At 37.6% G+C, this 14,555-nt stretch overlaps 1 protein-coding gene across 2 annotated transcripts in view; it reads right to left on the reverse strand.

The window, feature by feature from the left end:
• The window catches only part of pdgfra (platelet-derived growth factor receptor, alpha polypeptide), a 47,937-nt gene that overhangs the window by 19,737 nt on the left and 13,645 nt on the right, over positions 1–14,555 (reverse strand). For both annotated transcript variants that reach the window (XM_060824163.1, XM_060824170.1), the window contains exons 2-7: positions 11,593–11,668; positions 9,175–9,486; positions 6,253–6,519; positions 4,144–4,274; positions 1,771–1,945; positions 93–282 (exon numbers count right to left, since the gene is read on the reverse strand). In XM_060824163.1, the coding sequence (XP_060680146.1) occupies positions 93–282; positions 1,771–1,945; positions 4,144–4,274; positions 6,253–6,519; positions 9,175–9,486; positions 11,593–11,653 (1,136 nt within the window). In that variant the 5' untranslated portion in view covers positions 11,654–11,668. The remainder of the gene's footprint in view (positions 1–92; positions 283–1,770; positions 1,946–4,143; positions 4,275–6,252; positions 6,520–9,174; positions 9,487–11,592; positions 11,669–14,555) is intronic.

Genomic DNA, 14,555 nt, shown 5'->3' on the forward strand with positions numbered 1-14,555 from the left:
TCAGTGATGTAAAAGATAAAGAACTTGCATGGATTTCTTCCAGAAAATTTACTATGTGTTTGACTGATACTGTGGTTTGACTTCTGATTTACCTAATCTCCTGGGTTTTTACTGTGTTGATCATCACCTCGTTGTTATCTTCTTGCAAGGTGACATTGTCTTTCAGCCATGACACCATGGGTTCAGGGTAAGCTTCAATGTTCACCACAAACTGTTTGACTTCATGTAGGTCTGCAAATTCTTCTGTTCCATAGCTGGGATCCAAATTAATAAATCCTTTGTCTAGGAATGAAGAACATGGGAAGCAAATAAATCACATCAGTCCAGAAAACTTGCTGTAGTTCTCTGTAATATCAGATTTTTTAAAAAACTGGCGATTTGGCTCCATTAGCTCCCATTTTAGGGGAAAGTCAAGTAGGACTTGCCATTAAATACTTTGAATAGTCACTGCCTCTTTCAGAAATCCCTACATCCACCATTGCATTAAAACACATTTGTTTTTTCTCTACACTCTCGACATTCATCAGGATTGCATCTCAATCTCATTTCACAGTGTATTTCATTGAAATAACAAATTGCATTTTTAGAGTGGCTTGCACTATCTCAAGTTGTCCAAAAGCACCTTACAGTCAATTAAATGTTTTGGAAGACACTGTTTGAATGTAGAGGCATAAAAGTCTAAGGGACTTACAGCATGGAAGCATGCCATTTGGCCCAACTTGTCCATGCTGCCTAGTTTTCTCAATTAATCTCATCCCATTGGCCTGCATTTGGTTCATATCCTTCCATACCTATCCCATCCATGTACCTGTCCAAACATTTCTTAAATTACAAAATTGTACTCACTTCCACCATTACCTCTGGAAGTCTATTCCTGCCACTCACCATCCTCTCTATGAAAAGGTTGCCCCTCTGGATCCTTTTATATCTCTCCAAGAAAGAAAGATTGCAGCAAATTTGCACACTACGAGCTCCCATAGACAAATCATGGCCTGATACTAGGTTTTGGTGCTGTTCATTGAGAGATAAATATGGCCAGATCATTGCAATCAGTGTGATAGGATCTTTTACATCAGTTAAGAAGTGCCCTGATTTAGCATCTTATCTGAAATACAGTGCAATACTATCTCAGCACTGTGCTGAAGTATCCATCTAGGTGACATGCTCAACACTCTGGAGTGGAACTTGAATTCACAAATTTCAAATTAAAAACTGAGAGTGTTAACCAGACAACTATGGCTGACACCTGATATTGGAACTACTCTTCTTCATGCCATAGGTTTTCCCTTCTTCACAGAGTTATAGTGTCTTCAAAACAAATTCGGAATATCATCTAAAAACATGGGCAAAGATGCTGAAATCCTGTGTTAAACTGCAGCATTTTACAAAATATTATGTTGTTAGAGAATGTGTCGATGGTGTTTGGATTTTCAAACTTATTTGGAGCATACCCCCACATTCCCATTCAATGGTGTATGCCCACAATAGTGTGTATCTCAACTCATGAATCTGGATGGGGAGAGGGGATGACCATGCGATTTTTTGATCCTAGCAATAGCTCAATTCCATTGCATTTGGTCGGATTTTAAGTCGAAATGCAAAATCTTTCATCATGTCTGAAAATTGCATCAAAAAAGTGACATAATAATATATTATAAAACTTTTCAAGGAACACCTGTTGTAAATGTGTGGCTATTTGCACATGGACATGCATTAGAACACATAATATAGAGAAATAAAATAAGAGATTCCATACTAATTTATACTCACCACTAACAAGGATGTTAACCTGCTTTAATCGCTTGGTATCTCGAGTTGCATGTAACACAGAACATTCATAGAGTCCAGCATCTTCCAGAGTGGCTTTCTCAATTTGCAAAGTCTTCATTATTTTTAAGCTTGGTTGTCTTATTTCCTTAAGAACTTGGTGCGCCTCAGATCCTTTCTGTAGTGAAACAAGATATCCGTATGAATGATTATGATTTATTTTACTTTTATTCTTCAGAATTTATTTTTAAAAATTTGCAACAAAATGCTCTTTTTTAGCAACAGAGCTAACTTGAAAATTCTCAGGATACACTGTACCAATAATAGTGTTAAAGTGAAATGTTTTAGCTGCCCCACAGTGCTAAAGTTGAAGCACTAACAGGAATTTTCCCAAATGATTCCTCTATAGATCAGACTAGAGCAGCAAATTCCATGTGTGGTATTACTAAAACCATATGGAATTGCAATTAGATGTGATTACACTTATACTCCAATAGCTAACATACTATTTGTTTTGCTAATTCCTGTACCTACATGCAAACTTTCTGCAATTTGTGAGCAAGGACCCATGAGATCCCTTTGAATGCAAATATTTACTCATCTTTCACAATTTAAAAATGTTCTGTTTTTTCAACTAACTTGGACAACTTCACATTTCTGCACATGAAATTTCCGCTGCCATGTATTTCTCCATTCACTTAGCCCATCTATACCCTTCTGTAATCTCTCTGTTTCTTAGAGCTTTCTTGCCCAGCTAGCTTTGTATAGACAGCAAACTTGTAATATTACACATCCCATCATCCAAGTTATCGACATAGATTGTAAACGCTTTAGGTCCAAGCACTGAAATGTATGGTATCCCACTAGTTAAAACCTGTCATTTGAAAAATGATTAATTTGTTCTTATTGTCTGATTTATGATCTTTAACCAATCCTCAATTTCTGCTAATTTATTGTCTATTTCCAAAGCTCCAATTTTAATGTAACAACACGTTGGAAGGCATCTTATGAAAAACATTTTCAAAATTCAAATAACTACATTCATTTGGTTCACTCACTTATACTAGTTCATTCATTCCTTTATCTTCGTTACATCCTCAACAAACTGGATTAGGCAAGCTTGACTTGCTTTTGATAAATCCATGCTGATTCTGCACAATAATGTCTTGTTATCAACATAGTAATAATAGGTTTTACTATGTTCCCTGTTCACTGACATATAATTCCTTATTTTCTTTGTCCTTCCTTTCTTCAGTACAGGGGCTAGGTCTCCTATTTTCCATGGAAACTGTTTCAGAACTTGAAGAGATCTGTGGGATCAAAAATAATCTGTCCACTGCCTCTGCAACTGTTCCTTTTCAAATGAATAAACAGGCTTTTGAATTCAATGGATATTAATCTCATTAATTAGCCCTATTGTATTCCTTTACTAATGTTCCTCACTTATGTTCCTCAGTTTTACTAAACTTTTAGTTACCCACTACTTCTCGAATGTTTTTGGGTCTTTTCCTGAGCACACAGAAAATATATAATTAATGGCCCTGCCATTACAACTTCTCCAAACTCTGCCTCTAAGAGACTCGCATACACTGGCTCTAATCTCTTCCTTCCGACACACCTACTAAGGCTGTTACAATTTATTTTTATGTCTCTCACTAACTTACTGTCAAATCCAATTTGCTGTTATCACTTGTCTGGTCTCCTTAGCTCATTTCTAGAATTCTCCCTATCACCAAATTTAACACTTTTTTTGGTAATGTCAGAACGCCTTTCTTTAATTTAATTTTACGTTTGAACTTATCTCATTAACCACAGATTTCCCATGGGGTTTTGATTCTTTTAAGGGATTGCAAATTATTACGAATCATGAATTATAGTAATAATCTAAATTTTTGCCTTTGTTTATCCATCATCCTATTTACTAATGTTGTATTCCAATTAACCTTGGCCAACAAGGCTTTCATACTTGCTCAAATTACTCTGTTCAAATTTGAGATCTGAGATTCCAGGTTCCAACTCTCCAACACAATATAAAATTCCACCAAATTATAATCACTCTTCCCAATATTGATAAATTACTGATGAATCTTGTTGCATTGCATAATAACATTTCAAAGATTTTAAATTTCCAAATTGGTTTCTTGATATACTGCTTTGGAAGATTATCATGAACAGTGGTTACTAAATCTCAAAATATACTGAACCTTCGACAGAGACTGCTACCTTCAGGTCTATATCATCTTATACTGTTAAAACATTATTTAGACTATGAAAATATTACACCTCCATTATTTTCAGCAATCAAATATTGTTCTCCCAAAACTTGATTTCACTTGAGGAAGCAAAGTAATCCAAGAAAAAAACAATTTTATTTACATTTTTTCCTGGATAATTCCAGTCTATGTTCACCACTTCATTATCCATTACTAGACAAGTCACTAAGATTGGTTCACCCACTTTCACTACGGTTTTCTCAGCTTCTATTTCAACATAAAGATCATCAGCCACTAGAAAATAAAATACAAGAAGTTATTATTAAAACACATTTCAGTGAGAACAGACATAATGGTGCTTTTAATTTATCAATAATAACTGACTGTTCAAAAATAATAAAGATATAATTTACACTTCTTAAAAATATGTTGTGTACTTGTAACAAAATTGTAGAATACCCTTATAATTTTATTACAAATGACAAAAGAAGAACACTCCCTTCCTCCCTCCTTAGTGCTGAGGATGAGTAAAGGAACTCTTATTTTTACAGTGAAAAGAAATTCAGAAGTAGATGATAGTATCCCAATTAAGTAGCACTATTTAGTGGGTAATAATTACAAGGTCTTTATTTGATCATAAATGCTGATTAAGTCATTATCCTAATATACAAAGCAAAGTGTGTTGTGTATCATTTAATATCTAGATGTAAAATTATCTTTCAATTTAAATTTCCTTGATCTTTCAGAAGTCATAAAATTAAAAATTCATCTTTAAACTGTAATTAACTACTTCTAAGTGTCTTTATGTTTCATACAAGTTATCATGTTACTACACAAAGGTTTATGATAGGGTCCATCTACCACAATGTGTTTACACCATATAACCAAGGTTTGAAATGAATCCGTTCCAGTTGATTGAAATCTCTTCTATTTTTTATTATTGAGAACTAATGTGAAATTGTGTTTTTGCAACGTCCACTTATTTCCTAACTCGTCTGGAAACTACCTCTCAAAACAATAACATAAACAAAGAGCTGTGGTTGCTGAAAATCTGAAACAAAAACAGAAAGTGCTGGAACGTGAAAACTCAGCAGATCTGGCAGCATCTGTGGAGAGAAAAACAGAGTTAATGTTTCGAGTCCAGTGACTCTTCAGCAATACCCTAACTTCTCACAATTTAACAATCTCACTCAGAGAGGTTAAAATAAAAAAAGACAAAGAAAGATTAGCATTTTGGATGGCATGGTGCCCCAGTGGTTAGCACTGTACAGCATCAGGGATCTGAGTTCAATTCCAGCCTTGGGTGACTGTGCTTGTTAAGACTGCACATTCTTCCCCAGTCTGTGTGGGTTTCCTCGTGGTTCTCTGGTTTCTCCCACAGTCCAAAGATATGCAGGGTATGTGAATTGGCCATGCTAAATTGCCCATAGTGTCCATGGATATGCAAGTTGGGTGGGATAGCCCTGGTAAATACATGGATAGATTAGGGTTTGGGCGTGATGTTTGTTAGAGAGTTGAATGTGGACTCGATGGGCCAAATGGCTTCTTTACGCACTGTAGGGATTCAGTGCTATGAATTATATGGCACACCTCACAATTTTAGGATATCCCTAAGTGCTTTCCAACCAAATAAACATTTCATGAAGTGCAGTTGCTGTTATAATATGGGAAATTAAGTGGCCAATTTATACCCCCAAGGTCCCACAAACAGCAATGTGATTATGACCATTTAATCTGCTTTTACATTGTTGACTGAGAGAATAACATTGGCAAGGAATAACTCCCCTTCTTTTCTTTGAAATAGTGCCATGGGGTTGTTTATATCAGCCTGTGCTGTAGGAATAGTGTTGCACACAGAAGAAATCACCTCTGAAAGTAAAGTACTCCACTGGAGTGGTAGCCTAGGTATTTGTAGTGAGGCTGCAACCTTCAGACATAGCAGTAAGTGTGCAGCCACAGCTGAGTAAGCAACAGAGATGGGGAGGAAGGGAATTGACACTAATACACTCCTGAGGCTGAATGGACCCATAACATTATGGAATACAAGGAGATCATGTTGTGTCTGTCTGCACTACATGTGACTGAGGTGTTCCATTCCTCAAAACTACATTATCCAAATGTTCAATAATATTTCTCTACTCTGACGTTTGAATTAATTGATGTTTAACTGCTGATAAATAAACTTAGGAATTTATAAATAAATAAATGTTGTTCAATACATTTCAACTAGTATTGCTCTAATGAAAGATATTAAATTCAAAAATTGCTTCACCTTTAAATCTATTAACAATGTATTCTTCTGATCTGTGCTCTACACCATTGATTGTTGTGATACAGGTATATGTCCCCTCTTTGAAGAGGCCACTGAATCCTTCTTTATTATGATAGGTTGTAGGAATCATGGTGTTAGTATCGACATTGAGCAGGGTGACATAGACATCTGGATCAGATACACGACATGGAATTTCTGCAACTTCACCCTCTGCTGCCATTACTATATTTTCAAAGTAGGCTTGTGGGATGAAAGGATAGTCAGGATCTGGAAAAAGACCAATGGATTTAATAATTAACTGCTTTGGCAATGTTTGAAAGAAATAAAACTTAAAATGAATGGACTAAAATGTCTAAACATACTTATGATAGATTTTGCAAAACATCATTAAGCATCTCAATAGATAACATCAAAATACTGTAGAGTTGAGAGTGTGGTGCTGGAAAGCACATGAATGAAAGGCTTATGCCTGAAACGTTGATTCTCCTACTCCTCAAACACTGCCTGACCTGCTGTGCTTTTCCAGCACCACACTCTCGACTCTGATCTCCAGCATTTGCAGTCCTCACTTTCTCAAAATACCTTATCGAAAAGCATGTGAAAATTGAGAGAATTTTTATTTCATACAAGTATCTTGCACTATTTGCACTCTGACAGTCACTGATACATTAGGACATTACTTCTTTTGGAACAAGAATTTAAATGTAAAACTAGCTGTTTTTTTCACTGAGAACTGTTATCTTGTGCCTTGTTTCCACTACAAAGTTTTTCATGAAAGGGATCCAGCAATACCTGGAATGAACTCTGAGTACAAACTGTTGTACTGGTGCCATATCACAATAAGAAGACACCTCAGGGATTTTAGTTAGAGCAATGGTTACACAAAGCCATCTAATTCAAACTGCTAAGTGTTTGGCAACTAAAATTTGTGACATCAACTAATTTATTTTTTGGTTTGAATGACTTTCAGCTGCTCATAGTCAATTTGCCAAAGGGAGTTTCAGCTTAGAGCAAAGGAAAAACTGATGTCATCCAACTTGTCACTCATATTCTAACTTCTACCAGCTAAGCACAGAGCATCCTGGAAAGTCTCCAATTCAAGCTGTCAGATGGAGAAATCATAGTATTTGCATAAACTAGCTGTGAAGAATGCAATAAACTAATTAGAAGAATTTCTGCTTTTATAAGAAATTCTTTGAGATAAACAAGAACACTTCAGACCCTTCTGTCCTTCTGAAGCTACTGTTGGAACTTTGAAATAAAACCCACTATTCTTAAGAAGTAGTCTTTTAATAATATGTTGGCACTCAATTAATACATTAAATTTTAAAACAGCCTTACCATTAAAACCTGACTCACCTGGCAGGAAATGAGGGTGATCAGTTTAATTGTTTTTTGGTTGGGCTTTTTGTAGTAAAGTCAGCAGAGATTCACAATTCATTTCAGAGGGCACGTAATAGGATGGGGAGCAGATTTTGTAGCCAGAGGGAAAATAATTAGAGCAGCTCTGATACCTTTAATGGTGGGAGCTGGGAAAGATTAAAGGCAAGGTGGGAGTCTGAAGTGGACAGCCAAGAAGAACTGAGGTTGGATGGTCAGGCATGGGGTAAGTGGAAAAGGTTGGCACGGTTGGTTAAACAAGGGAGTTGAGAGTGTGCCGTTGGAAAAGCACAGCAAGTCAGGCAGCTTCTGAGGAGCAGGAGAATAGTCATTTCGGGCAAGAGTGCCTCATCAGGAATGAATAAAAGGGTTACAGGCTTTGAGAGGGATGGCATGGAGCAACAAGCAATCATCATTATTCATGGCTTAGCAAGGCCCAGTGAGAGAAGATAGGAGTATTGAGATACGGGCAGTGAGGCTTGTGGATGACTGTTGGTAAAATATATATATGATATTCCAGAAGTATTCAGCCTTGTCAATAATGTTAGAGGTGGTGTTGGAGGGAAACCATGGAATGGGTAAACCACCAATTCTGATGTCCTACATTGCAGTTCTCAGACTTCTCTGCAAATAAAATTTGCTTTACAACCCATGCTATGAAATCTTGAAAGGTTCAAATGTCAGAAACCTTGGTTTCAATGTTGACTCTCCTTATCAATTTTAGTGACATCTGTCCTGGAGTATATTTGGCAGATGTTTATATCGTCTTTAGCTTCTCTCCCCTGTTGACTAGCCTGTTAATACTCATCAGTGACGTTCACACATTAGGTGAGACAATAGCATCTGTTAATCTGTATCTCAAAGAAGAAGATAACACCATGACAAGAGAAAGGGGAGAGACATTTGCCCAGAAATAGAAACATTTGTTGTGGCAGAGTCAGTAGGACAAGCACAAATTTCCAAGTTAAACTTTTAGGGCTGTGAATTCAAATTTGAAAGAAGCAATTCCAGCAATTCCAAATTCGAAGGTGCGCAGCAGTAGCTGCTTTGACATTTTCATTGGTAAATGCAATGCGAAGTGTGGAATTGAGCTATGCAAAATCTTTGGAAGTGCCAGATCCAACCTCCAGTCTCAGCCGAATTGCTATAATCGGTGTCTATGCTCATCCTACAGAGGAAGAAAAGTAAATTAACCAAAGTGCCCTTTTGATGATTGCTATCCAATGAAGATTGTTGGAAAGAGTGAGCTTTTGAAATGCGGTCACGCTGGGGATCAGTTACAACCTGTGCAAGGATTAATAAACTGTCAACACTGACTATATTGACTCACACTTGGCTCACAAGAGTGGCTACATGGCTGAGGTGTGAAATGGGTGGTACCCCCCAGTAGTTTCCCCCAGCAGAACTGGACATTCAGAAGAAACAGGGTGAAAAATAGTTTGAAAGGGATGTGAAGAAAAGACAGCTAATAAAACCATTGACAATGAAACCTAAAGTTTTCCTGTGTACAAGCTTGAATTGTTCCCTTCAATTTGCACAGACCTGGAACAAAAACGTAGATATCTCGTCCCTCAAACTCGTCATCAAGCTGGAGTGCTGGGTAATAGCAGGTATACCTGCCAGTATAAATTCCTGTTGCATTATGGACCTCTAGTGATTTCACAAAGTTTCCACTGTTGTTGTTTTCATCTTTTGTACTGACATTCTCCTCAAAAGATTCGTAAACTGGCAACTCCCAATCCACTTCATTCTCCCCGGAGCACTTCAAGCTGAATGACGTATGGAGAGCAACTCTTATTTCAACTGTGCTGGGGTAAACATCTGGTATTGTCTGGCTTTCAGCCAGCTGGGGCCCTGAAAGTAAGCAAAAGAAGTATGATCATCATTCATAGAACTAAACGAATAGTCTGCTGTGCTCAATTATCTTCTGTCAGAGCCAATTGCTTCAATGTCACCACAAACATAATGAAGTGCAGTTCAAAAATCGGATTGCTCATAATCATTTACAGTGCTCCCAAATACATGGTTGTTTCCCTCCTTCAGCACAGTACCATTCACCACGAGAGGACAGACAACTACTCTGGCACCAGACCTCTACCAATCAATCACTGTAATACCCAGCTAGATGGTTCAGGGTACCATTACCAAAAGGTTTCCCCCAACTGTGGCAAGTAGCTTACATCTGCTTAGGGTCTGCCTTGATGAGCTGGCAGAAATTGGAGAATCATTAGTCCTTATAGTGAAAACCTTCTATACTGAATCTGTGATGGAGTCTAGATAAGGGGGTATCTGATTGAAACTTGCAGAATACCGAGACACCTGGACCGAGTGGACGTAGAGAAAGGTGTTTCCACTAATAGTAGAGACAGGGACCTGAGGGCACACCCTCAAAATGAAGGTATAACCCTTCAGCATGGAGATGAGGAGGAATTTCTTCAGCCAGAATCTGTGGAACTCATTGCCACAGTAGGCTGTGAAGGCTAAGTCATTGAGTATATTCAAGACTGAGATATATAGGCCCTTGATTAGTAAGGGTTACGGGGAGAAAATAAGATAATGAGGTTGAGAAACATATGAAGCAGACTAGGTTGGCTCAACTTTGCTTCTATACCCCATGTCTTATAACACAGTGTATAAGAATGTCAATACTTCTAAGTCACCAGATCACACTCTTAATTAAAATCTGAGTAAAGAAAATCAGGCTTGAGTATGTTGTCTTCAAATATTTTTAAGTGCATTAAAAATACATTGTTGGAAATAATGCAGGCAATGAAAACACATGACGGACCAGTTTCCAAATGAATACATCAAGGGTGACATCTTGCTGACCAGAAACATGGATCAGTACATTTTTTCAACACATTTCCTCCAAATGGTCAGAAAGTCAAATGAAGCATTGTATCTGTTTCTTTACATCTAGTCTTGGCTGTTAAAGCTCCTAAATGATTTGGGCGGCACAGTGGCTCAGTGGTTAGCACTACTAACTCACAGTTTGATTCCTGCCTCGGGCGACTGTCTGTGTGGAGTTTGCACATTCTCCCCGTGTCTGTGTGGATTTCCTCCAGGTGCTCCGGTTTCCTCCCACAGTCCAAAGATGTGCAGATGAATTGGCCATGCTTATTTGCCCATCGTGTTAGATACATGTAGGGTGGGGTAGGGGAATGGGTCTGGGGATTACTCTTCAGAGGGTTGGTGTTGGTTTGTTGGGACAAATGGCCTGTTTCCATACTGTGGGGAATCTAATCTAATCATTGCATGCATTCCAAAAATTGAATTATTTGTTGTCATTATCGCATGAATTGTTCTATTAAGAGATGAGTAACAATCAATATCTGGAAACATCAGAAAAATTCAACCACTCTATGTACAAAGATACTTTTATTATCTTCAGTGCTCCACACTATCCCTTCTTTAGTTCCTCATGGTTCCTTTCCATTGGCTGCCACACATAGGCAACTTGCCCCAGCTGACCAACAAAATTCAATACAAGCAATACAATGGCCATTGTAGCCATTGATAAGTACAAGACAAATAAATTTAGGTGGAACATCTGACAGAAAAACCAAGACAATTTAATGGCAGTCTCCTGCGTGAGGCAGGAAAAGAGAAGTTTGGAAAATAAGAAGAACAGGCACAGCATTTGTTTGACATTGTTGTCCTTAAAATCCTTAAATCTGATTATAAAATCCTCAAAACCACACACCAAACAAGGAACGACAAGGAGACAAAATGCAATACAAATCTGCACCAGACCATCTCCTTTCCTTCAAAGGAAGACAAGCTCACCCTCAGAGATTTCAATTCCTGACTCGGCTGAGACCACAACAAACAGACGAAGGAAAACATTTTTCTGTTTCAGATTAAGATTTAAAGTCGGTTTAATATTTTCAATTGTACTACACAGCCAAAGTTGCATTTTTCAAAATAATTTTCACTTAGAACACATACTGAGATGGTTACCTTTGAAGACTTCCATGAAGAGGCAATCCAGTATCAGGAATATCTTCCAGAATATGTCCATCTTTGTGGAAAATTACTGAAGGGAAAGAAAAGAGAGACAGACTGCACATGATTCCAGAAACATTGGAAAGGTTCTCTATAGTTTATTTTTATTTGCAAGGTATGTATTTTCCTGCTACACTCAAACAGTGAGAGCTTGTATAACTCACTCGATACCAGGTCACTACTATTTGTGATACAGCTATTAGGCTGGCTTCTCTTCTGACTTTCAGAAAATGATTGATAAGTAGAATTGAGTATGCAGGAGTATATTTTGAGCAGTAGATTAATTTTTATTTAGTTTAATTAGTATTTTGATTTTTAAATCGGCATATTCAGTAAATACCTTAATTGAAAGGGTATCTATTATTTAGTCATTTTACTTTATCACTCTTTATAAAATGCTCTACTGTAAATTTGTTTTTTTGTTCAGCAGATCCTTTGTTACAGAAGCCCATATGCGATGGTTCAGTTATCTGTCACTAAGCCACCCTGTTAACAAATGAAGCCCTACCCTCAATCACTTGACCTAAGCTAACCCTTTGCCACCTCAGTCATGGATGTACCAGAGCCAGTCACCCAACTAGGAACCATGGCTCTTTATCAGTTCAGCTAACTTGAGTTTGGACTTCCTTGAGAAAATCGCTATTTTACAAGAAATCCAAACATTGAACCAAACTAAACTGAACCTAGCCAGATCTGATCGAACTGCTTCAACTGAGATCAGCTTATCAAGAGATTGTACTGCTTATGGAAGTCACAATTTACTTTAGCCTCACTGGATTCAGTTTTTCTTCCATTTGCTATATATAAAGAAACAGCTTGACATTTCCACAGTTATTATGCTAATCTCTAAATTTAATGGGCTTTGAATTTCTGGGAAAATAGCAATTAGTTCATTAGTACAAAAACAGAATTTGCTGGAGAAACTCAGCAGATCTGGCAGCATCTGTGGACAGAAAGCCAAGTAAACATTTCATGTCCAAAGACCCTTCATCGCCAGACTCGCTGAGTTTCTCTGGCGCTTTCTATTTTCGTTTCAGATTTCTAGCATCCGCAACCTTGGTCTTAATTAGTTCATGTGTCTGCCATTACTAGTGAGGATAGAGAAATGGTAGCTGGTGGTAAAGAAGAGATATACCAGAAATTCTATTTTTCCACACAATTGCCAAAAAAAAACCATTCGCCCCATTGCACAGTGAACCTGAACAAAACCAAAAATGAATCTTGTCATGAGATTTATGGATAAATTTTGTTTGTAGGAATAACTCTCACCACAGACATTTTGGACTGCCATAAGGATGGCATAAGGATGTGATTCATGAGGCCAACACGCCAACAAGCTTCCAGGTCTAAAAACTCTGGAGTCTCACTCCCACAGCAAGCAAATTATTTCTGAAGTTTTTCTGAATTGTAGTTTATTTATTGTTTCTCCTTTCTCTTTTCACTCTCTCTAATTTAACAATTTATTTTCTTATTATTATTTCTCTTTCTGTATCTGAGGTGACTTGCATTTACCTCATTTCCTGCTCTTTTATTTGTTCTGTCTCTCTCTATCTATTTGTTCATTGGATAAGGAGATAAAACATTGAACCCAATATTTATGAGGCCTCAGAGGTCCCATTGGCTTTTTGCGCCATTATCAACATGCATAATCTAAGTCTTAACACTGGGAAACCAATACAATCTGAAGGCTAAAATAAAAATCCAATTCATAGAATATGTCATAAGATGTACCATTTCAGCAATTCATGGACTAATCCTTCTCAAGCATTCTGAATTTACTACTATAGCATCTAGACCCGAACGACTTGTGAATTTATGGAAATTTAAACTTGAAGTACCACCCAGTGTTTACAGGAACTACTTGTCCTTTGAAGTACTTTCTTTGATTACTGCCTTGCCATCATCAGGCATTATTTGGTCATGTCTCAATTGGACCTCTCCTTTTTTGGGACTGGAATGCAACAGCCTGGTTTTGATGCTGTTAGCAGCACAGCCAAAAAAATCGGATGGAAATCTGTTTATTCCAAGCACATGGGAGATGCGCTGTGAGGATTTTGAACATTACAGCTGGCATAGGATGTATACCTTTCAAAACCACAGTTTGAAAATTAAATAAATTCAGATTTGCTCACTGATCATTTCACAAAGCGTAGCATTCTTTTTCTCACACCCACAATCCCTGCCTTTATTGCCAAGAACACCCACATTCTTACTGGACGCCAGTGCAATATTTCAGACTTGGTCTGTTATTCTTTAACATTCCACAGGGCATCACCCGCCTCATCTAATTACATTTTACTCTACCAGGTAGTTTACACATTTTCTCAATGTACCTCATCAGTCTCTCTATTCCTGTATGTGTGTCTCTGTATCCATGTCCTGGGCAGAACATCAACAGCTCAATTCTGTGCTATTTGTTTGGCATTTCCAATAACAAAGTGCAGCACATTCAAACACATGACAATACAAAGTTGCTTTCACAGAATGGCCTTCTTTTCTTTGAGTTTTTTACTTCTTCCTGCAACCACAAGTCTCCAACCATTTGCAGACTGTGATGTCAATGTTGGCTGGAACCAGCTGGTTGAAAGCCCACTGCAGGGATATAGAGGGCATGGTCAGTTTTTCCATTGGTGCACATCTATCCATCTGAGAATTGCTATGTGCAGAAATGCACATCCTGTAAGCTGAGTATGAGCTCTGGTCTCCACAGATTTCCAGCACTCTAGAGGGAAATGAAACTATGTGGGCAGAGAATTGCAAGACTATTGTAGATGTAAAAAGAAAATCCATGGAGTTTGGAAACATACAGTGAATAGCTTTGTCAGGGTCCCATTCAGAGATGCAGCTTTAATGCACATTTTTGTTCTGATTCTGTTAGTTATAATCAAGTCTGTTGGGGGCTATTGGTCTTATTAGTG

This window comes from Hemiscyllium ocellatum, chromosome 1, assembly GCF_020745735.1.
Source record: "Hemiscyllium ocellatum isolate sHemOce1 chromosome 1, sHemOce1.pat.X.cur, whole genome shotgun sequence".
Lineage (NCBI taxonomy): Eukaryota > Metazoa > Chordata > Chondrichthyes > Orectolobiformes > Hemiscylliidae > Hemiscyllium > Hemiscyllium ocellatum.